This window comes from Carassius gibelio, chromosome B9 (genome assembly GCF_023724105.1).
Source record: "Carassius gibelio isolate Cgi1373 ecotype wild population from Czech Republic chromosome B9, carGib1.2-hapl.c, whole genome shotgun sequence".
Classification (NCBI taxonomy): Eukaryota; Metazoa; Chordata; class Actinopteri; order Cypriniformes; family Cyprinidae; genus Carassius; species Carassius gibelio.
The window spans coordinates 21,008,741-21,034,788 of record NC_068404.1 but is presented as its reverse complement, the minus strand read 5'-3'; the positions used below and the strand labels follow the sequence as shown (position 1 = coordinate 21,034,788).

The window sequence follows — 26,048 nt, the reverse complement described above, 5'->3', positions numbered from 1 at the left end:
ACAGATGGCCTGAAAACTACTTATTACCCCACCCACACAAACATGAGTGAAAAGAAAGAGCAGCAGAAGTCTGTTATTTTACTTTCCCATATGGATTAATTACAGGCCAGCTCTGGAGACCTTCATGGCCTTTGTTTCTCCAAGGTCTGTCTTAATCCAATCATTTGCCTGGTTTTCAGGGCCCCCTAATTAATCTGGGACCAAATTAAGATGCTGATCTTTGCACAAGCCATGGCCATTGAAGAAGCAATAGTGTTTAATAAGCATGCTGTAGGCCTGCCTCTCTGAGAGGAATTCAATTTGTTACAAATTTTACTCTCTTGACAAATTAAAATTCACACAGTATGTGTGCAACTTCATGCATTCCTGATGTTAAAGTAAATGCCATATTTATCAACATATGTTTGTGTATGAAAAGTCCACAAAGCATTTCTTAATTAAATTGCAATAAATTTGATATACACATGCAATACAATGTTTTGGAAGAACACTTTGTTCACCAAGGCTGATGGTATTATTTGATGGATTGGAATTAATTTGAAAATTATATTTGATAGAAAATACAGTCAAATAGAGTATTAATTTCAATTAGTTTGAATTTAAAACAACTATATATTTTTTATCTGTTTGTTACTTTATTATATATATATTTTAAATAATGTCCAAGCTGTGCATATTCTTGTCAATCCCGATGCAATAAGCATTAAGAATTATCTTCTGTATTCATTTAAGTGATGGAAATTCCCATAAATATGCAAGACAAAAGCATCAGTGTAAAAAATTTAGCGTCTCAATACATTTTTAACCTCCCTTTCTACAGAGAAAGAATAATGCTGTAATTGGATTTGATATCTCCAGATTGTATTGGGTTCTTTCAAAATATTACAAAAGGTAATGATTTGACAGATGATTCAGATGATACAGTGAAAACAGAGAAGCACGTCAAACACTAATGCAAAAAGCCTGGCATTTCTAGAAGTAAAAAATAGCAGTGAAAAAGCCAAGCTTTAAGTCAGTCACAGCATTTAGAGTTACTACAGCGTAAAGAGTTTAACTTGTTAAATGCTCTAGCATTTACTGTTAAAAATATGTTAATAAAACAACAAAGATTGTTGGAGTACATAAAAAAATATATAATAATAAAAACAATATTTTATTTTTTGTATTTCAATATTTCCTTGAAATGTGCAATAACCAATTTGTAAGTTTTAATTGTTTCTAAAATTTTTTTTTAAGTGTTGGCATGTGTGAGTTTCATCATGGAATATCACACAACCTTCAGTTTAAAACACCACAAAAGTCATGCATAAAAACCATTAGCCAGCTTTGCTGCGATCATTACCAAAAAGACTGTTCCTTCTCTTCTAGATAATCCTATTAGTGAAAATAATGTGACTATGAGACTAAAACTGACCGAAGGATCCTGGATTAAGAAGCATTTGGTTCCTGGGTTAATCCTCCAGAGTTAGCCTATGCCTTTATGAACTCAAACGGGTCAAAAAGTCAATGGTGATTTCTTGTTATTGCACAAACTTGACCCCACATTACAGTTTAGGACTATCCCCAAAGGAAGCACAGTCAACTCCACATTGAGTGCTACACTGTCATTATACCATTCAAATGAGGTACTTGACTTTCACATTTATGGTAGCCTGATAATGAAAGGTGTGTGACCCGCTGAGACTAACAATATGAGCCATCTTCAAACAACAGTGAACGGCCACAAACTGTACAGCATCACTGAACATCATCGGTTTCATCTGAAAATGACCAGCAGCTAGCAAGGGGAACGCTTCATGGATTCTGGATGATATTACATATCATTGCACAAAAAAAATTCAATAAATATGCTAATAGCTTATGTGTAGGTGAATGCACTCCACTTTTCTTTAAACTGAAGAGAAAACAGGAAATGGCTTGCACTGCATTTGTGGATATTTTGTTTTTATTTTTTCATTTGCACCATTGTTACCGCTGCCATCCTGACCCTGGGGGATACTGTTTGTTTGTTTATAGGAATTGTTGGAAATTAAAAGTTAATCAAGTGAAATAATTGAATGCTGTTGAGAGGCAAAGCGAGGGAGGGAAGGTACATCTGTGACATGTTTTTTCATTACTTTGCAAAAGAAGTGTTATCTATTAACAATGACATCTCCAAATTTGTACAACTATGCAGATGCTTGTTTTACTTACGACAAGTTAATGCCTGCTGATGTGCACACTGATTAATTTACTTTCAGCAAGGTTTTGTTGAATAATATAGTTAATTTTCAAAGTTGTCTTTGTAGGGTTGCATCAATACTTATGACGATAGGTCAGCAAGATTAATAATAATAATAATTATATATATATATATATATATATATATATATATATATATATATATATATAGAAGATCTGGAAAGTTGCAAAGAATAAAATCTCAAATCCAAAGAGATATTCTTTACAAATGTTAAGAGTCAGCCACTCATACCTAAAACGGCTTGTTTTAACAAGACTCCCCATTTCTACATCACAATGTGGGAAGATTTGCAAAGGAGGCATAATTTCATTCTGGCTGTAGTATTGTTATTCCCGCGCCGCCATGTTGTGGAGATGCTGTGTGTTTCATTGTGAAAGCGAAACTACTTTGTTTGATGTTCCAAAAGAGAATGATATCTGTTTCGTCATGCCTAGAGCTGATCCGAGCTGGTTGCTGAGGAAATATATCAACTTTGCACTGTGAATATATATATTTAACCTTAAAGCCCATAAAATTGCATTACACCAAATACACAACATAATGTTATTTTTAGCAATGTCAAATGTCCCCTTTAATACAGTACATATGTATCTATGTATAACACTTCTCATAGCTATGTGAAAATAAGTGAATTATTGGAACAGTTAATTGAACACATTTACATGCACACTAGTAAGCTGATAATTCACAAATATCAGCTTATTAAAATAATCAGTTTTCCCCATTTACATAAACATCATTAACCTGACAATGCAAGTGAGCTGCGTTTACATGACTTGATTAATAAATCAGGTTATTTCCAAGTAGTGACGTCAAAATATAATCAATTGCATATCTGACTCAAGAGTATTCCATACATTTGTCAGATGATGTTAAATTAAGCTTGCAACATGTCGGGAAACTTCCAGCTTGTATATTATCCTCTCATGCAGTTATAAACTATGAATTGTGACTGAACTACTTCTACTTCTGCTGCATGTTCTCTGAACAAATTTGTATTATTTTCTGAGCCATGAAAAAGTCTTTTGTGATATATTTCCTTCTTTCTTTACTTCAAGACGCTTGCTTGGTCTAGATGCTCTTAAATCAGCACTAATAATGCGTTCCTGTCACGTATCACACATGAGCACTTCAATAAACTGACAGAAAGCAGGTTATTGTGATTACATATCATGCAAAGTTGGAGTAAGAGGCAAAAAAAAAAAAAAAAACTAGAGAGAGAGAGAAAGTGCGTGTTACAGAGCAGGGAGAAATTGAATGAATTGAATTGAAATTAAATTAAAACAACATTTAAATTGTGTTTAATTGCTGTGCATGTCTTTAGGCATAGATAAAATTTTGTTCATGCTTTAAATGGGAGAGAAGCATCTCAATGGATCCAGACTGTACAACAGTAAGCAGGCAGTTTTAATGTGCAACACATATAGAGAACTATTTCTGTAATCATATCTCAGGGCTGTGAAGAGACTTCCTTTGTACTGAAAGAGACTTTAAGCTTTCTTCTTTTTTATTTTCTACTCCTGTAATTACTTTAATTGGTATGTAATTGCTTTTGAGAAAGGGAATTATGAGCTGCTTTTTAATGACTGAACATAATACAAGCACATACCACAATCGATGAAATTACCTAAGGGTGTTAATTTGTTATTGCATTTCAGCATAAAGACAATGTAAATAAAATTTGTTTTGATATTAGCTTGCTTTTCACAAATCATTTTCTAGCCAAAAAACTGTACAACTGTAGCCCTTGTCCTATGCCTGCATGAAATGAGAAAACATTTTTGATAATTCTTGGGTTAAAAAAAAGTTTGTGAAATACTTCTTCCTCCTCTGCAAATCACTCGCTGTGGTTGGACATTTTTTGTTACATATCACACATGCACACATAAATTACCCTAGAAAAGGCAGGTTAAGGTGTTTATATACTGACAAAAGTTGCGAAAATAGGCAAAAATCCACCTGTGTCAATCAGTTTATTCCTAAGCCATTTATGAACATACCTCGATAAAGAAAAAAGGTTTAACACGTTTACATGACCATGAGGTTTATTAAGCATAACTAGTTAAAGAATGTGCACGTAAATGCACTCAATAAAGCCTAGGACCACTCAGTTCCAAAAAGAAAATATAAAACCTGTGCTTATTGAAAGAAAATATTCAAAAAAGTCTTTGACAGTCCCTTTGAAAGACCTTATGTGTATAACCACCTGTTACTATGACCAAATGCTGTCACCAGACATTTTCTTGCCACTTGTATGCTCACAGCTTGTGAGGAACTTCTGAAAATCCCACCTAAGAGCTCCTAAATTCAAATATGCCCTCTCCTCATCTCCACCTGTCAAGAAGCAGTACTGGCTGAGAGGAGCCAGATTTTGCACAGTGAAAAAGAGGCGGCCAGGCGGTGGAAAAGAAAAAAGTCTCCACTCCACTGAAGGACAACCAGTAAAATAAAGAATTGCAGAAGTGTGTGAAGGTGAAATAGAATGCTGTCTTTGTCTTCCATATGGCCACAGTTTTGCGTAATACCCTCCTGGGATTCATTATGTATATTCATTACGAGAGGGGGAGGGAAAGTTTCAGAGGAGAACCAGCTGCCATGAACCAACTTCTCCGCGGTGACCTCATTTCCTCCCGTCTGCAGGTGTATGGCTGGAAACACATGTCGAATGTCCCGGCCCAAACAACTCAGCAGCCAGTGCTTGCTCATTCAATTAGCCCTTTTGATGAAGTATACTCTGTTGCTTAGTTCTGCAGACGGTTAAATCACCAACAAAAACACGTCCAGACTTTCCACTTCTGTGCAACCTCTAAATCTGTCTTACGTATCATTACCAACATCTGCATGGGGTTTAAAAGCTAATGTAATTTTCCTTGCACACACGCTGCAAAAACATCAATATAGAGGTGAAAGACTAAACAGAATGAAGACACTTGAGTAAGGGAACATTTGCGTTAGGACTGCAATGAAGTAAACTGAGGCCCAGAAGTCTGCAAAATGAGCAAGAGGGGAATGAAAAAAAAAAAAAAGGATTTATTGCCCCAGGCACTCCTTGCTTAATTAGCTGTATCTAAAAACAAACAAATGGAGGAGGAGAACAATGAACATAATGTCTCTTAATGCTTCCTAACACCCAAGGATAACTTTCTGTGATACATCACTTCAGGCTCTGAGCACCTCTCTCTTTATCTGCAATACGTCAAGTCAAAACCTTAATCTTTCTGCCCACTGAACTAGACCAGTCTCTTTCCTTGCACTGGAAGGTGATTGGTTTTTCTATCAGAGAAAGATGTTTTGAGGTCAGCCCTTCCTTTAGGGCAGATAAACCTGAGAAGTGAGGTTTGGCTTATAAGGAATTAGCTAATATGGTGGCAATACAGGGTAATACAACTAATAATGTCATGTTTATATACCAATGTAGACACTACAAAAAAACAGGCAGCTTTCCATTGTTTCTATGAGAGGAAATATAATTTGAAGTCAATTTAAAGTATACTTAGTGAAAAAATTATATTTATCTTTTTTTTTTTTTTTTTTTTTTTAATACAATTTCCAAAACCCATAAATAATGAATCTTAGCTCAGCTGTTAGTAAACTTGGCTTATTTATTTTTTTATTATTAAAAAATAAAAAAATAAAATAAAATAAAATATTTACTTAACAATTATGGAAGCTTGTTTCTGAAATACAAAAAAATGAGAAATGCGATGTAAATATAAAATAAAATAAAATAAAATAAAATAAAATTAAATTAAATAAAATAAAGACTAATCTAAACTAAATTGTCTTTTGGGACTAGTTTAAATTTTACATCAATTTGCTGTAAATAAATCATAAAATGTGTTTCTATTAGATAAAAATAAAGGATATTGTGATTTTTTTTTTTTTTTTACAATTCTGACTTTTTATTGAAATTACAATACAATATAATATAATTTCAGAATTCTGAGATAATAACAGAATTCTGAGAAAAAGAGTCACATGCAATGAGATTACTACATTTTTTTGGATACAACTCTGTAAGCAAACCTAATAGCATGTACATAAGTCATATTTCTCAGGTATTACAAAAGTAATTATTATTCTTCGACCAGTCTCTCAAGTCTAGAGAAACATGTTGTTGATCCAACCCTTCAGGACCCCCCAGCAATCCACCTGACATTATAATCTGATGTTGTTTATATGGATCACTAGCCAGTTTTCAGCCAGGCTCTGGATCAAAGAGCAGGATCAGCTGCTCATGGCACTACCCAGCTGGGTGCCACACTCTTCCAGTTCACCAAAGGTCGCACTCTTGGCCAGTCTGAGGTGTGCCGCCTCTACTAACGGGCATCCACCCAATGCCAACTGCTGAGTCGGTATTGTCATATCACAGAGACCAGGTGGCTCCACCGGCTTGTTGTTGTGGTCTGGATGATTGTGAACAAGAGTTGATAGTGTCCAACATCACACCTGCGGCGTCATTCACCTGTTTGCCTTCCATTAGCGTAAAACCAATTTATGTAAAGATATGCAGCATTACGCTGTCAATATAAAGGCTGTTTGTTTCCAAACAGTGAGCTTACTGATATTGACATATCAAGATAGATATCTGACTAGCAAAGACATTATAATTTATAGTACTCACCTCGACAGTGTACCCCTTCGTCAAAACCGTCCTCACAGTCTTTCGCCCCATTACAGAGTTTGTTGAAGTGAATGCACTTTCTCGTCCCAATACACTGTATGTGATTTAGAGGACATCTGACTATCACCTCCACCTTACCTAAAGAACAGAAAAGAATGAGGTCTGGTCATACAGGTCAGCTGTGTTTTTAGTTAAAACATATCATCCACACAGTTTCACTGTATTGTCAGTAATTACTTTGATAACTGCTAAGACAGTTTTATGCAAATCTACGTGGTTCAGAAAAATGTCACTTGCTTTAATTTGCTAAGCTTTGAGGGATGCAAATGAAAATGGGAAACAATCCAGTTGATTGAATTCAGCTTAAAATGCACTGCCAGCCTCAGAGTGACTTCATTTTGTGGCTAAACTTTTCTTCAGCATCATTTCCTGTTGATGGTCCTTTAGAAAAGTTCTAATAGAATGGATACAGGTTTCTCATTTACAATTCAACCTTGCTCTTTCTTATCCAAATGAATGCTAATTTAATTAGCAACTTAAAGCCAATATGTCTCTTACTGTAAAAGTAAAGTTCTGCCGTGCAATGAGGTTGCAGAAACCATTAAAGCAAATTGGTATTTGTTTGAAAGTAGAAATAATAACAACGTAGAAATGACTAATTTTTACCTATTTATAACCAATCTGCAAGGACAGATTGAATTGATCAAAAAAAGTTACAAAAGATTACAAATAAATGTTGAAATTTCTCTTGGATGTCTCTGGAACTTTCTATTCATCAAAGAAAAAAAAAAAAATAATAATAATAAATGTTTCTTGAGCACCAAATAAGCATATTCAAATGATTTCCGAACTAGCACTTGATACTGAAGGCTAAAGTAAAGACTGCTGAAAATTCAGCTTTGCATCACAGAAGTAACATATAATGTCAAATATATGAAAGTAGAAAACAGCTATTGTAAACTGTAAAGTTTCACAATATTACTGTTTATTACTATATGCAGTGCATACACACACACACACACACACACACACACACACACACTGCAATGCACAATGCAATGCACTTTAAACATACTTTCTATAAACTAGGTTCTTAATATAACCCCCCCCCAAATTATGAATTTAATGTAAAATTAAATAAACAACGGTTAGAATCAATATGTAAAAACACTCCAGAAATAATATTATTCAGACCATTACAAAGATAGCACTCCAGATAAACAATAAAGCTTCACTAAAACAGGTTGCATGCAGTAAATGATAGCTTTGCTGTAAATAGCCCTTTTCTCCTTTAAAAAAAATACATCAATAGTCTGTAAATGCAGCCACAAATGCAAATGAGTTTACTTGAAGGCATTATTCTGTACAGTAAACAGACGTTCGCATGTAGGCTATGCTGCTAAGCTATTCTGAATCACTCTGTGTGTAAGAGAAAGAGAGCTAGAGAAAGAGAGGACGAAAGAGAGAGACGGAGCCAAAGCCTCTGAGATATCTATTGACACGGCTGCACCAAGCAGCTGTTTAAAGATTCATGAAGCACATAGGTGACCCTCATCTGCTTGAGCAGCCACAAGAACACATAAAACATGTCTAAGTGAAACATCGACTTCCATCTCGCACACTGTGAATATGTCACATTGCACCTTAACTACATTGGTATCAATTACCATAACTGCAACACAGCCACTTAGCGTGAGATTTATAGCTCATGTGACAGGACCTCTTACAAATCTCCGGAGTCCCAGTTTCCTCTGAGCTCTGATCCTACACAACTGAAAACATCCTCCGGAAGAGTCGAGGTTATTCATCAGCTTTCATTTAGACTTCATGAGATAAAATGACGCTGTAATTAAGGGGGTCGTTTAATGGGGGACTGTCATCCCTTAGCATATAACAAGTGTATGATTTATCCGCCGATGCACATTTATGCTTTTCACATTTCGCCAAAGTATCCCATTGTTCTCACAGACGTTTCCCGTTTTCGTGGTCATGGAAATGTACTGAAACTTTTTTTTTTTTTTTCACCTCTCTCCGAGCCCCAAGGATATTCTAAATTAGGGAAAGTCAAATGTAAGTGACCTCAACTTTGCATACTCATATTTCAAACGTGAGTACAAAAGGCAGGCTAATCAACCTCACAACCTCGTGGCTTTTCTTCAGAGAGCTTGAGGAGAAGACACAGGACAGGCTTTTCAATTAAAACACCATTTATTTCAATCCTTGGCCATACATCCACACACACACACAGCTCAGCTGATTTAACAGTGTCAGAGGGATTTTGGGGCCCAAATATGTTGATTAATAGCCATGCTAATTTTCAATTAAAACTGTACAGATATACTGGCAAACATCTCTCAAATTATGCATTCATGAGGCACTTTTCCATTATTCATGAGTAAATACGGCAGCAAAACAATCGAGGGGCCCGTGTCACATGTATTGCTCTGTTAACGCAGCGGAGTGAGGGGCTGTGACAAACTGTGATTATCCTAATAAAACTGCATTGTCAAATACAGAATCATTCCACTCACAAACTGATTGGGGACTAATCTAATCAGATGAGAGGGAGAGATGAATATTCAGGAGTTTCAGATGCACCGTGCTGGATAACACAGATGGCGTCTGTGCAGTTGAGGGATGATAGGAAATTTTGTCTCTTCACCCTGTACCGAATTAGAAGCCAGATAGCACTCATGGTGAAACATCCTCCATCATGAGAAAACTCATGAAAGTGGAGACGGAAAACACATGCTTATCATACTTGCATGTAGGAAAATTGTGAAAAAAAAAAGAGATAGGATAACAGTCTATAGTGAATTATTGTGAATATGTATGCCTTTGGCCTTTTAATTTACATGACTTGTAAAGTGAAAAGCTTTGTGTTTTTAAGAAACAAATCCATCATTAACTTTAAACCATCGCTTCGAGCCAAAACACCATTTCATAATTCAAAATAACTCATCCTACTGTGAAAAATCTACTAACATATTTGTGACCTTGTACCACAAAGGTACCACTGAATAAATATCCAGTGATTTATGGTTTGTTAGGACAAGTACAATATTTGGCAGAAATACAACTATTTGAAAATCTGCAATCTGAGGGTGCTAAAAAATCTAAATATTGAGAAAATTGCCTTTCAATTTGTCCAAGTGAAGTCCTTAGCAATGGATATTACTTATCAAAAGTTAAGGTTTTATATATTTATGGTAGGGAATTTACAAAGTATCTTCATGGAACATGATATTTACTTAATGTGCTGATGATTTTTGGCATAAAAGAAAAATCGATAATTTTGACCCATGCAATGTTTTTTTTGTTTTTGTTTGGCTATTGCTACAAATATACACATGCTACTTATGCCTGGATGTGTGGTCTAGGGTCACATTTTTTTTTAGAACTGATTGAAACTTTTTTACAACATTGTTTGATCTGTGCATATTTCTCACCTGATTCATGACTGTTTCACTGGAGAAATCAATATTATGGATAGAAGACTTGCATTTAAGCCCGAAGCAACTAATTGAAGTTAAAAACATCTCAATTAATTTATTAAAAATATGGAGTGTTTCACATTACACAACATTAATTGAAGTTTATAAGTGTTTATAACTTATGGATTACTGCAATGTTTTTATCAGCTTTCTGAACTCAAATTCTGAAAGCACCCATTCACTGCAGATAATCCACTGAAGAGCAAGTAGTGTAATGCTAAATTTCTCCAAATTTGTTCTAATGAAGGAACAAACTCATCTACATCTTTGATAGTTTTTAGGTGAGCAAATTTTCATACTTACAGATTTACATAAAAGTGTACATAGCCCAATGTTCTGTATGTCTAATTCAAACAGATCAACCAAACATGATAATTTGGAAAAAAAAATAAAATGTGCACCTATGCCAGTTATTTGTTTTATTGGCATAATATTTGTTACAGGTTTCACTATATGAAACAAATAAAATAAATAGCCAACTCCATTTCAGGACTGTGCATACTGAATAATACATTATAAAGTAAGGCTGTAGAAGGCTGAAGTTCTAAACTGCTATTCAACCTCTGATGTTGAAGAGGAGCTAGTCTAAAGTTGGTGTAATTGCACTGATACATTATATATATATATATATATATATATATATATATATATATATATATATATATATATATATATAAGGTATAACATTTTAAGTTCTCTTACAAATGCATACATTATCTCACTAGAATTCATTACTGTTCAAGGTCTTCAGCTGTCTGGCTCTGTAAAAGGACTTCAGGATGAAATGTAAATACGAGCCTCAATTAGTTGCCCAAAGAAACCAGGAGTCTCAGGAAATCAAATGATTTGAGCTGAACAATAAGCATACAGATGGAGAATGCACTCCTGCTCCATACAAAGTAGGGCCACCACAAGTGAACAGCATTTTGGCCCTTTCATTAATTTGTTGGAATGGCTTTTGTGTCACTTTAAAGATAGTCCACTGCCAAAATAAACCAGTCCCCTTCTCTTTCACATACTGCTTTTAATTAAAAAAACCATGGTGATATCTACCCACTTTTCTCAATGTAAAAGAAGAGAGATCAGCTAATCCATCTACTTAAGGTTTAACGAAAGGCTTTCATATGAAATCATCCATTCTGCTTCTTTAATCAAGGAATCTAAAATAATGAATTCTTTGAGGAAAATAATTAAAACATTTTTCATGGCAAGCTCAAGGGATGACACCTTGCCAGCATTTCAGTAGTCAATACCAAAACTTGTCAAATTTAATTCTCAATGGCAATTTTGAAATCACAGCAAAAACTAATATGATTAGTGCACCTGAAAATAATTATTAGTATTTTATTAGCATTTTTATTTTTATAGAAAAAAAAATCCCATGCATTTCTGTACAGCAACAGGGGGTGGTAAATGGGCAGCCCATTTAAATGATGCACAAGTTAATAGATTAAGAGTAATACATCTTATCCATAACCAGAAATACTTACTCTCCCATATTCTGATTTACCAATGTAAACCAGTTTTCTTTTAATGATTATGTGTATACCTCTGCCAGTGTATATATTTTTCTATAACATTGCCGACATTGTATATTAAACTCCCACATTAAACACTCCTAAAGTGATTTCTTGTTTACGGTAAGAGTGTTTTCCTCTATCTTCATTTCTGCAATCTGTTTTTTCTCTCCTACACACAGAGTCACTCAGACACGGTATTTATTTTCCCTCCCTTGCTGTAGGTCAGTGACATTTGAAATGTTCAGTGCACTGGCATTCGCGAAAGAAAAGCCAGTTTAAAACTGACCTTGGACAGGAAAGCAAACTGTTCGCAGTACATGAGGTCCCTGGGCATGCCTTCTGAGCTCCACTCTCACCAATATCTCTCAGAACCAAAGAAAAGCCTCAGGTCCAGTAAAAACACAAGCCAAAGGACAACTCTACAATGGTTATTCCTCAAAGACACCCCTATGGCTCCCATCCGCGGTTTACGTGCTGTCTATTTTTCACAGGAGAGAGATCATATGGGCCTCCATATGGGGTTCTCAGAGTTTGAGGCCTCGGTATGGTTATTTAATCATCATTCAGCACAAGAGCACAAGCCTCAAGATGCATTGTTCATATATATGCAAATGAGTCTAATATTTTTGTTGCAACACTTTAAAGTGATTTAAAAGAAGGTATATCTCCTCAAAGCATAAATGTAAATGAGAAAAATCAAACGTAAACTTGCTGGTCACATTTACAGCTATGAAAAGAAACAGAGCAAAATAATAGCCTTTTTTTTTTTTTTTTGCCTGGCAAGAAACCGTAGATGAATTGTATGCCACATACTATATATTCAGCTGCCTTTATTCCACTCATTGAACCTCAACTCTTTTTCACTGTTTATCTTAGACACGTCATGTAGTTCTCATGTAGGTGGTGTGCAATAACTGTTGAGCAAAGAGCTTGTTTACAGTCACATGATTCTGATGACGTGCAAAATTCAGATGGAGGGCAGAAAGTGAAAAGCAGAATGGATGAGATGGAGGAAAGTCCGTACTGTACTGATTTAGACACTAATACAAGAGAAGGGTATAAATAGAAAATCACAACATATGTTGGATGTGATCCTTATATTATGAAGAGGAGCAATTTTTCAACTCTATTGAAATACTTGCCTGCCATTGAGGCAGTGGATATAGGATAAGCAACTAACCCCGATTGCAAACAAGCTATTTCGAAAGTAAATCCCCCATTTATATGAGGTATGTGGGTTATATGTCACTCCTGAAACTTTGCTTCATTTACAGGTTATATGGCCGTTGATCCTGTTGGTATGTAGCATGTAAAACAACTTTTATTGAAATTCTGAATTGATTATAGCCTAGAAAGTGACAAAATAGCACGTCCATTATAACTAAAAAGCTGTCACTCACGTTAATTTATCACAATCTCACAATGTACAGAAAATATAATCAAATAAGCTCTACAAACTGCAAATACAATGTCTTATTAGTTGGCGGACCTGTATTTATTTATATATTTCTTTATTAATAACTTAATTTATTATTATATCATATATTAACCATTAACACACAAAAGCATTATCCGACTCTGCTCCTCCCAACTACAGACACTTTTTTTTCCTGTGTTTTCCCCACTTATGTACAACAGATTTTCATACATGATAAAAGCTCCTTGTGGTTTCTCAGTTTGACCGATTTGAGCATTAATGAACAATGCAAAACATAGGCATTCTGAGCTTGCTATAAATTCAATTCAATTCAATTCAAGTTTATTTGTATAGCGCTTTTTACAAAATAAATCGTTACAAAGCAACTTTACAGAAAATTATGTTTCTACAATATTTAGTAGTAGCTAGTAGTTTGTGCACATTTGACAGGATTTTAGAAAAAAAATAATAATAATAATACAAGACGTAGTCAGCTAGACGATGAACTATCAATATTATTAAGTTATTATATGATTCAGTCACACATTTAGCAATAATTGTTAGTTCTGTTTGTTGATTCAAGGTTAGCATCATCTGGGGTCCTCTGAGAGTCAGCATCATCTCTTCTCAGGTGTTCTGGATCCAGACTGGAGCTTGTTTAAATCCTAGTTACCACGGGATGTAAATCCCGTGGCGAAACATAGAAACAAAATACAGACATCATTAGCATAGCTGCTGATCCAACAAAGTAAAATTAGTTTAACCCAAGCTAATGAATAAAAATGCAACTTTGAACAGATGCAACTACACTCACAATTAAAAAGAAACATTATTTGAATGCTTGGCGAAAGAGATGTGTTTTTAATCTAGATTTAAACAGAGAGAGTGTGTCTGAACCCCGAACATTATCAGGAAGGCTATTCCAGAGTTTGGGAGCCAAATGTGAGAAAGCTCTACCTCCTTTAGTGGACTTTGCTATCCTAGGAACGACCAAAAGTCCAGCGTTTTGTGACCTTAGGGTGCGTGATGGGTTGTAGCGTGGTAGAAGGCTAGTTAGGTACGCTGGAGCTAAACCATTTAGGGCCTTATAGGTAAGTAATGATAATTTGTAACTGATACGGAACTTAATAGGTAGCCAGTGCAGAGACTGTAAAATTGGGGTAATATGATCATATTTTCTTGACCTCATAAGGACTCTAGCTGCTGCATTTTGGACGACCTGTAGCTTGTTTATTGAAGAAGCAGGACAACCACCTAGAAGTGCATTACAATAGTCCAGTCTAGAGGTCATGAATGCATGAACTAGCTTTTCTGCATCAGAAACAGATAACATGTTTCGTAGCTTGGCAATGTTTCTAAGATGGAAGAATGCAGTTTTTGTAACATTGGAAATATGATTTTCAAAAGACAAATTGCTGTCTAATATAACACCCAGATTTCTGACTGTAGAGGAAGTAACAGTGCATCCGTCTAGTTGCAGATTGTAATCTACAAGATTCTGTGTAGTGTTTTTTGGTCCAATAATTAATATCTCTGTCTTATCCGAATTTAATTGGAGAAAATTGTGTGTCATCCAATCTTTTACATTTTTAACACACTCTGTTAGCTTAGATAATTGGGAAGTTTCATCTGGTCTCGTTGAGATATATAGCTGAGTATCATCAGCATAACAGTGGAAGCTAATTCCGTATTTTCTAATAATATTACCAAGGGGCAACATATATATTGAAAATAGAAGGGGACCTAGGACGGATCCTTGTGGCACTCCATATTTTACTGATGATAAATGAGATGACTCCCCATTTAAGTAAACAAAATGGTAGCGATCGGACAGGTAGGATCTAAACCATCTTAGAGCCTGCCCTTGAATACCTGTATAGTTTTGTAATCGATCTATGAGTATGTCATGATCTATGGTGTCGAACGCAGCACTAAGATCAAGTAAGACTAGAAATGAAATGCAGCCTTGGTCTGACGCAAGGAGCAGGTCATTTGTAATTTTAACAAGTGCAGTTTCTGTGCTATGGTGGGGCCTAAAACCTGACTGAAATTCTTCATACATATCATTTTTATGCAGGAAGGTGCTCAATTGAGCAGACACAACTTTCTCTAAAATTTTAGACATAAATGGAAGATTTGAAATAGGCCTATAATTTGCCAGTACACTAGGATCTAGTTTTGGTTTCTTAATAAGAGGCTTGATAACCGCCAGCTTGAATGGTTTTGGGACGTGTCCTAAAGTTAACGACGAGTTTATGATATTGAGAAGCGTTTCTTCTGCTACAGGTAACAGCTCTTTCAGTAATTTAGTGGGTACAGGATCTAATAAACATGTTGTTGGTTTAGATACAGTGATAAGTTTATTTAGCTCTTCCTGTCCTATGGTTGTAAAGCGCTGCAGTTTATCTTTGGGTGCGATGGATGAAACTGAAGTGTTAGACGCTGTAGAATCTACATTCGCTATTGTATTTCTAATGTTATCTATTTTATCAGTGAAGAAATTCATAAAGTCATTACTATTTAATGTTGGTGGAATATTTGAATCAGGTGGCATCTGGTAATTTGTTAACTTAGCCACTGTGCTAAATAAAAACCTAGGATTGTTTTGGTTATTTTCAATGAGTTTGTGTATATGCTCTGCCCTAGCAGTTTTTAGAGCCTGTCTATAGCTGGACATACTGTTTTTCCATGCAATTCTAAAAACTTCTAAGTTAGTTTTTCTCCATTTGCGTTCAAGACTACGAGTTAATTTCTTGAGAGAGTGAGTATTACTGTTATACCATGGTACAGTACGTTTTTCTCTAACTTTTTTCAATTTGATTGGAATATATATATATATATATTAAATTCATATATATATATAAACTTCCTGCCCTCCAGCTGAAATTCGCTTCACAGCAATGACGTCATGTACATACAACCTATTTCCCTTTCCACTTTCCATGTACTTATATGTTCAGATGCACACTATGCTGTTTGATGCAGTGGCCTAGTAGTACACAACATAACCAAATCACAAGATCACAGCGCATAGGACTAATTTCATTGTGTCGTGATCATTTTGCTGCGATGTGGCTTGTTTCAATCGTATTGTGCTAATTGTGTCGTGTTGCAGCTTTTTTAAATTGGGTTGTGCCTGGTTTTCATTGTGTTGAAGCTTGTTTCCGTTGTGTTGTGCTAATTTCATTGTGATGTGCTTGTTTTTGTCGTGTTTTTACTAATTTTGCTGTGTTGTTGCTTGTTTCCATTGCGCTGCGACTTGATTTGGTTTTGCGACTTGTTTCCGCCCTGTTATTCTATTTTTTTGTGTGTTGTGGCTTTTTCCTGTTGTGCTGGGCTAATTTCATTGTGTCGTTCACTACCAACGTACACAACAAAAATGCAAATTCTATCATTATTTACTTACCCTCGGGTCTTTCCAAACATGTATGTCTGTCAGACATTTACAGAAGAAGAGTCTCAAAGGCATTTCTCGGAATAAGAAAACATGACGTGTGCTTAGTGTCATAACCTTTGGCTTTCATTTACACAGAATCAAAGCTAAAAATCGACAACTTTCAGAAAACTGTCACAATATTTTTTGTAAACAGTGGTTATTTCCTTCAGGATACACAAATCTAGTTTAAATTCACTCATATAAACAAGGATTGAAGTACTCTGAAAATGTAACACCTTTGACTGAGCAGCCACAACCCTTGTGGTTATGTACAAACATGTCACTTGAATTCCTTGTTTCGTGCTGTTTATTAGCTCTTTTAGTTATCGGCCTCTTGTTGATGCTCTTGGCAACAGTACAGCAATCTGTCAAGGTTGCGTAGGTGTTGCGGTATTGTGTATTTTTCACTATCCTAAGAGAGAAGCATTGTAATTCCCCTCCTTTCTTTACTCTCAGAAGCTATATTTGTCATTTACATGGGGTGCAGAGTTTGTGTTCTTAAAGTTGGTTCTGAGAGGCAGTGGCATTCCATCCAATGTCCACCTGGGTTTATCTTCAAATGTCAAAGAGATTAGCTTCAGGCCACACTGTCTGCATCTGTTATCTCAATGTAAGGACAATTTCACATGCCCCCTCCCATGTCCATACACTATGTGGGGCTCTAATGAAAACACTTGGATTTATTGGATTTTAAAGACTAGGATATTTTAGATGAGGATGTGTTTTTAATGGCACAGCCGACAGCCTAATTAAGGCCTATGGATGATGATGATTATTTTTGAGGAATTTGCCTAGTGAAATGTTGACAGATTTTTGCCCAGGTATAATATTCTGTTTACTTGTGAGACATATTTGGTTGACTAAACAAATGTACCATTGTTTAAAGAACAATTTGCACTGCTTAATATTTTTGTGAAACTGTGTTTTTGCAAGGATTCAAAAAAGAGAAAAATAACATTTATTTGAAATGTAACAATGCAAGTCTTTACTGTGAATTACTGATAAATGTAATGCTTTTTTTTTGTTGGATAAAAGTATTAACAAAACAATTATATATTTTCAACAGCGATAAAACGATCTCAAACTTTTAAACAGTGTATGTTGTCTTAAGCAAATGCAAAAAATTATATATAGTATTTTATCAAATATATATATATATATATATATACTGTATTATTTCAACTAACAGGAACAACTGTATAATGAATGACATATAATGGCATCATAAACAAGATAACGACTCAATTTAGGAGATCAAGCGTGTAACATTTCAGTTACCAGCACCTGGACCTTAACAACTACACCACAGCTTCCCTCTTCTCCCTCAAAGAAACAGAAACTTGAATAAGAAATTCCACAGGGCAGTAACATGCACAGAGCCCATTGTTTCTCACTGCTTATTGGCATGTATCCTCTGTAAATCATTGGTTGGATTTAATTAAACTAATTCATCATCACAGAGTAATGTAATCAACATCCTATGAAATGGAGCCATCACTTCCTCCGCCGGGCTATGCCTTCCAATGCACCGTCTGTTAATACATCACATTCAAAACCACTCACTGCTCAATAAAGTGTCCATACATCACACCCAAGCCCCTGCAGGAGAATCGGCACATTCACACTTTCATGCATTTTTAAACACTGCTATTTAGTCCCTTTCAAAGACCCAGTGCATTCAGAAGGTTTTGTGTTTGGATCCGTTGCAAAGCTGATAGAATTTATATACCCAGATCTTTTGATGTCTGTTGTTATGTAGATCGCCGTACGGGCTCCATTCCAGAGAAAACACCTTAGTATTAATGTCATTCATATAAATAATGCATAGCTTCTTTGGAGAAACAGAGCCAAAAAAACAACTTCTCTGCAAACAATTATTTGCAAAGGACATATTTTACAGCATTGTTTTCAAGTCTGCCAGTCCATTACTCTGGGAATAAATGTACTGTACTCATAAGAACAGAATAACCCTTGGCTTGGTCCCAACTCTATAAAATTCGGGGGAAAGAGATCTGCAGACATAGCAGACAGGATTCACATAGAGAAAATTATTCTGTGATATTAATAATTGTAAAGATTCACATCCTGTCCTTCAGAGAAAATAGACTACTGTACTTTCCAGCATGCTGTTATGCTGACTTGCCTTCAAGGGATGTTGGTCATCCAAACCGCGGAATGAATGTTAAAATGCATGTCTTCGGTGACTGTCACTGTATACAATATGACTGTTGTCCAGTCGAACTGCCATTTCCTGCCATCTGAAGATGCTGTTTATACTTTTTTCAAAGATAAATGCCCATACAATGAAAGTCAATGGGGTCTAATGTTGCCCGGACCACAAGATTCTTCAAAGCATCATCTTTTGTGCTCTGTAGAAGAAATAAATTCATATTCTGTACATCTGATGAGTAAATGATGACACTGGCCGTTCTCTGTCTCATATGGTTGTTTGCAATGTGATTTTATTAGTCACATATTTCTTGCATGCATTATGATCAAATGAAGGGAAAATGCAAGTGTTACGTATAAATACCTACAAATATTATTGCGATCAGACCATTTTATGGTGACAAAGGCATGATTCATTGACTAAACTAGAGATCTGTCTGAATTGCACATAAAGTAGCTCTGGCAAAGGCAACACTTTGTGGGAAGCACTGCAGACATAATAGACGATGGGTTGAAACATGTCTAGAATGATCTTATAATACGTCTAGACTTTTCTGTTTGTTTAACTGAGGATCCGTTTTTGAAAGGGATCATGCTGCCACATAACATACAGGCACAGATTATTCACAAAGATGTGGTGTTAGTTTCGTCATTATTGCGGAAGGTGAAGGTCCCTATGCTATTGTGCCTCACAGTAGACAATTTCCTCACTGAATGAAAACCATCTGTTTGCTCTCCTGCCTCTAAGCTTAGCGTATACCAACAGAGTTCTCTTAGACAACAGCAGGGGGCTAATGTAGGCTTTAGTAGTTTGGTGTCATCCAGAGGTATCGTGACAGCAAAGCTGTCAAGGTGTTGAAATATGCTCTTTTCACAGGGCTGCTGCTGACAAGCTAGTGATTTTGTCCCTAACAAAGGGAGCAGAGGAGCGAAAGAGAGAAGACGGCAGTGAAACTCGAAGATCTGTCAAGAAAAGAAAAAGAATCTCTAACTATGGCAGCACAATATCTGCCAAGAAAAACTATTTATTCCAAAATATAATATGACAAAATCTTTACAAACTCAATGTAACCAGACCTGATGTAGCATTAATACTATAGAGATGAGTGAATAAACAGAATGAACAGCAAACATCATTACATATAAATTTATACATATAAATTAATTCCTGTTAAGCAGCAACTTTCAATCAACTGAACGAATGAAAGAATGAAAGAACAAATGAACAAACAAACAAACAAATGACTGAACAACTATAAAAGTATTTTTATAATTTCATACATTACAATTTGTTTTTTTTTAAATGCTCAGTGCACATGTGCTGCTGTTTAACTTTCTTAAGATGATGTCATAAAAAATTATTTAATCTAATAAATTAATTATTTTAATTAATTAATCTATTAAAATAATAGCCTCAAGAAGTTTTGTTTAAAATATTTTTATTATAAAGGCAGAATCTTAATTAATTGCAATACATTTATTTTCAATTTAGAAGCTACAGCATTAACCCCTTTGTGAATAAAATAAAATAAAATAAAATAAAATAAAATAAAATAAAATAAAATGTGCTATTATGGTGAAAGACAACTAAGTACTAATATTTACATCTTTTAAAAATATTAACAAAAATGTATTTACATCACATAGTAATAATATTTTACCCAGAACATTGTAACACATAAAATATAATACTGCATAGTAAAACCAATCTATAGTTTTTTTTTGCTAAAAAAAAAAAAATCAATAACACACATAAAAAAGCATACGCACTAGGTAAAACCTTTACATCTGACAATCTCTCAGTTTAAAAAAATAAAATCAAGTCTCAATCTTATTTAAGCTGCACCCAACTCTGCATGATTCATGCACAGAGAGTGAAGAAAGCTTTGCCTTTGTTTGGTCTGTCTGTTTGTTTGCTGCCCCCAAGCAGATGGCATCATCCACAGGAAGTGAATCAGCTTGGCTCTCACTGCACAGAGGCTCCCACTAAATTAAAAGGATCATCTCCAAAGCTCCCTGCTTACATGCCAAACCCCCTGGATGTCTGAAGTTATGATATATATGCTATACACACTCATGCATGCATTTATTCAATATATTTTGATGGCCACAATAAGGTGAAGAAAACACGTTTTACTCTTTTATCACATTTAATCTGATTGAGTACTTGCCAATTCAACTATATTTAAGTCTTAGTAAGGAACACTGCCTGTTTTTTTAATTATGTTCTCTGTGGGCAATTTTTCATGATTTTAAAGGCTTAGACTTTTATTATTATTATTATTATTATTATTATTAGTAGGGATTTTCAATCTGTACAGATGCCTAAGTGCATATAACCATACATTTGACCATTTGATGTCTATATATGTGTGCTGTAACTGTATCTAACAACTGAGAGAAATTAGAAAGTACCAATAATGAAATTCCCATTTTAAAAATGTCATTCTAATAAGCTGCTTTGATTTGGCTCATCTTGATGTTGTGAGACAATACAGAAATCATAAGAAGAAAAAAAAAATGACAGCAGCTTGTGCTCTGAACATTTCCAGACGATATATTTGTCTCAAATAATTGTAATGCTGCCAAATGTTTAATCACGATTAATCGCATCCCAAAGAAAAATTGTTTACATAATATATGTGTGTGTACTGTGTATATTTATTATGTATATCTAAATACAGACACATACAGTACATATTTAGAAAATATTTACATATATTTACATGTATATATTTATATTATAAACATATATTTTTCTAAAATATATACATGCATGTGTGTATATTTAGAGTACAAACATATACAGTACACACATATAGTATGTACAAAAAAACGTTTATTTTGGATGCAATAAATCGTTTGACAGCACTAAATAATTGCATAACACGCAAAACAATGCCCATTCCTCTCTGAAAAAAAGGGTTAGCTGCAACTGGGACAGTAACCTATGGTACAAAAGCTAAAATGTACATAACTGTACCTGTTTACTCCTAAATGGTACATATTAGTGGTAATGGTACATATTCACTTCCAAGACATACTCTACTGTACGTGAAACACAGAACTCAAAAGATGTTAATCATGTTGAATGTCACCTGATGATCTCATAAATGTCCCCTGCACAGTCTATTTTGTTAGCATTTCATTCTACGCTCAGAGGCGGCTATTGAGGTAAACATTGCATAATGCCTGTCCCACAGTTCAACAACAAGATGCTATGCTACATTACCTTCCAAACTTCCTTTCCGCAGGTGTCAGTTCTCTTGGGGAATAGGCACATTTACTCTCCATTTATTTCAGTATAAGGGGGCCATAGTAAACTGCCCGGAGAGGAGTGCTCATAAAATCCATACGCGTTTCTATGCATTCTATTCTAGATGGAAAGCGACAAACAAGCTATTTTTGCAAGACCACAAAACGAAATATATTGTACTAGATTATATATGCACAGATTTTTTTTTTTTTTGCTTATAATAACTATAACCATTATTGATGTACCTGTACTTGTATATTATGTAAATCTACTGAATAGTATTACATTAATTTAGCATTTAGCTTAATTTCAACTTCTTTAAATATAAATGTTTATGTCTTCTGCATATTTAACTTTTATATATAAAAAAAACCATAAAAAATAGTTTTCTGTGTGAATGGAATTACACGAAGAGCTTCTTGTAAAAGTTAAATTCAGGTTCTACAGTATATCATAGTTGATCAAAGAAGGGTTTAAGGGCCAGTAATGTACAATTAACTTGAAAGATGTCTAAAGAAAACAGCTGTCATCTCTTCAAAAACAAGAACATCATGTGCTCGCCTTGTGGCTCACCGCTTGCATCGCCTGAGTGTTGTGAGTTAATGTTTTGCCCAGAACAAAAATGAGAACAAAACAAAAATCAATCTCGCTCACCCTCTCTGTTCAATTCAAACTTCAAGGGAGGAAAAGAAAAAAAGAAAAGAAAAAAGAGTTGAGCAATTTGTCACTGAAGCATGTCTTTGTATTTCCTGATAAAGAACACTGTGCTCAAGACAAAAGGCAGGAGCATATGGAACAGAATGAAATTAACCATATCGTTTCATTAAAACCCAAGAAGCCGCTTCTCTGTGAGCTTTTAGTCTACCCATAATTCTTTTCAGCGATACAGGAATCATTTTGGCTGTGTGGTCATTCTACTCATAACTCATGTCAAAACATTCACTGCACATGACGGGCCATACTCCACTGACCAATATAAGAAATAGCACGATGTGCTTGGAAAGCTCTAAGACTGTCATCACAACACGTTTTTCTTCATTACAGGAAAGTGGGCTGTCTCCAAGCTCCCCTGATAACCCAAGATGTCGGGCTGGTCCCATAGGGAAGCTGGATGGGCAGCCTATCCAGGTCCCTGCTGGCCATGTGGCACTGAAAATGTGCAGCTGCCCTTCCCTGGAGGCCCTGGGAATGCGGTGATTACATTTCTCTGTGGTGGCAGAACTTGGGCACACCAACGCTAGGAATATGCACAGTCCAGAAACTGGAACAGCAAAAGCAATCACTATAACATGAAAACCAAGGACTTAATATCAGGTAACCGCCAGACTCAGAAATTAAAAACAATACAGGTAAATCTTATTATAAAACTAATAGAATTAAGAGTTGAACATCATAATATAATGCGACTTGAGACATGAATATGAGCCGAGAGGCAAAAGCTTCTGCAGTATCGCTTTATAACTAGATTCAGTTACATAAGAAGAAGGAGACAGTCGTTTAAGGTGTTTTCAAGCAAGTCTTACTTGAGGAATATCAGTAGTGACATAATATAAAATAAACAGTCCCACTGTGAGTGATACATTAGTTAGGCACTTACTTGCCAATTACAACAAGCAATAAGATGCTTCAAAATTTTAATTACTTTGAAGATTGGTCTGAGTGTTAACCAATGAATAAGAATTCCAGCTTCTCAGAACGATGACTTTAAATAAATTGTGTCCTTTCTATCAAGAGTTAAAATTAATGAAGTGTCTTAGCCTAAAAAAGGTGAGGATAAATTAAAGTAGTTAGAGCACAGAGTGGGGTAAGCTGTGTCACCTTTTACTTAAGTTAACCTCTAGTCAAGGAGAAAGAAGATAGAGATGGAATTAATGAATCTTATTAAATTTCAATGTCTGCTATCAACTAACATTAGAGGAAAGTGTCCAGAATGCAGGACCATAGGAAAAAAAGGATTGCATAATAATTAAAAAGGGGTGACTGAGGGGGTTAAATTGAATCAAATAAGCTCATGATATGCAATGATATACAAAATAAAATAAAAATCCCATTTTACTATCCAACTTTAGAGTCTTAAACCAGTGCTAATTATAATATATTCAAGTTTAACATTATTCACAGGGGGTGAGGGGGTGCTCTTGCAAAAAAAAAAAAAGCATTCAAAAGATCCATTATTAGACTGAAGAAACGTATATATTTTCTTATTGCACATTCCAACAACCAAAGCTGCTGGTAAATATGAAATATGTCCTACTGTAGTAGTTGTCCAGTTTTTGTGTGGCTGAGGTAGCTTCTTCAGTGTGGGAATCAAACTCTTGATTGTTTTCTTTGAAAGGTGATTGTTTTTTTCTTTGCCAGCACTCCCTCAGATTTTTGGAAAAGAAACTGGGTACCATTTTAACAAGAGCAATGCATTTCCAAAGTATTTCCTGCATTTAAATGCAAAGCTTATCATCAACATCAGTTGAGTTACTGACACTGCTTTCGCTGAAGCAGATGGCACATCTTACCCCACAGCTACCATTTTTGGAAAATGTTTTGTTTAATAATTTAATAGATAATTTTTAGCCAAACAATTTATATGGTTTTAAAATTGGACAATCTATATCTTAGATCTTTATTTTACCTCTTATGGAGAAAATGTACATTGACAATTGTTTTATTTTTCTAATGTGCTTCTTTCAGTCCTTGGCAGCTCTATATGATTAGGACTGTCTAACTATATAGATAAATACATCTACGAATCTATGAAGCTGTATGTATTAGGGCCGGGACTTTAACGCGTTAATTGAGATTAATTAATTACACAAAAAATAACGCGTTAACTAAGATTAATTAATTACAGAAAAAAAATTCCCGCATTTTTAATAACATATTTTTGCACCGCGGAAAGTTTCGGCGGGACCGATTATACTGGAGCACCAACTAGCGTTCGCATATCACCGCAGCAGCACATCGAGCCTCAAGTATCACCTCAACACAAAACATATAGCAGCTAGCGTGGACTTTACACTTTATGTTGAACTATGTATTATTTTGTTGGTGCAACAGTTTATGTTAAACTCTTTATTGTTTTGGCCAAGGTTATTGAGTTGGACTTAGTATGTTATGGCCTCTGAAGCAACAGAGAGATGTTTTCTAATAGTCAGTGTTTCCAATGTTCTGAATGTAATTGACAGTATTATTTATTACTTAAAAAAACACTTTACAGAAGGTTCCAGCACCTATAAGCTTCCTGAATTTCTGAAATGTACTATTTCTAAATTGTTTCTAAATATGCAATTGCACTGGTCTGCTAGACTTGGTTGAACAAAAATAAACAATATTTTGTTGCTTAAGCTTATGTATTCAGTCATTATTCAATGGTATACTATAAATCCATGTGAAAAAAAAAAAAACTTCTCACTGTTCTCAGGTCAAATATTTATATGCGATTAAAATGCGATTAATTTCGATTAATTAATTACAAAGCCTCCAATTAATTAGATTATTTTTTTTTATCGAGTCTCGGCCCTAGTATGTATACATACATACAGCTTCATAGATTAAAGGGACAGCACTGCTTACTCATTGATTTTACTCCACTATTGTAAGCAACACGGTAACCTCGGGAAGCCCAATATATGCACAAACACATGAATAAAATTACCCATGCCATTGGAGTGCTGTTAGTACACTCATGCGATACCAATCTGTGTTGGCTTACAAACACATTAAATTGCACTGCACATTTTGTTGCGAAAAGCTGATTGAAACGCATTTCCTATCGATACATAATCTATGGTAATGAGCCCCACAAAATCCCCATGATAAATACGCCTGGAATCCATTCTAAGACATTATAAATAAAACAGAGCGAACATGATTAATCTAAATGATAATAGAATACC

The 26,048-nt window shown here is 35.0% G+C and overlaps 1 protein-coding gene across 1 annotated transcript in view; it reads right to left on the bottom strand.

Moving 5' to 3' along the window:
- The window catches only part of lrp1bb (low density lipoprotein receptor-related protein 1Bb), a 257,531-nt gene that overhangs the window by 159,933 nt on the left and 71,550 nt on the right, over nucleotides 1–26,048 (bottom strand). The window contains exon 3 of the mRNA XM_052566199.1: nucleotides 6,867–7,004. Coding sequence (XP_052422159.1) covers nucleotides 6,867–7,004 — 138 coding nt within the window. The remainder of the gene's footprint in view (nucleotides 1–6,866; nucleotides 7,005–26,048) is intronic.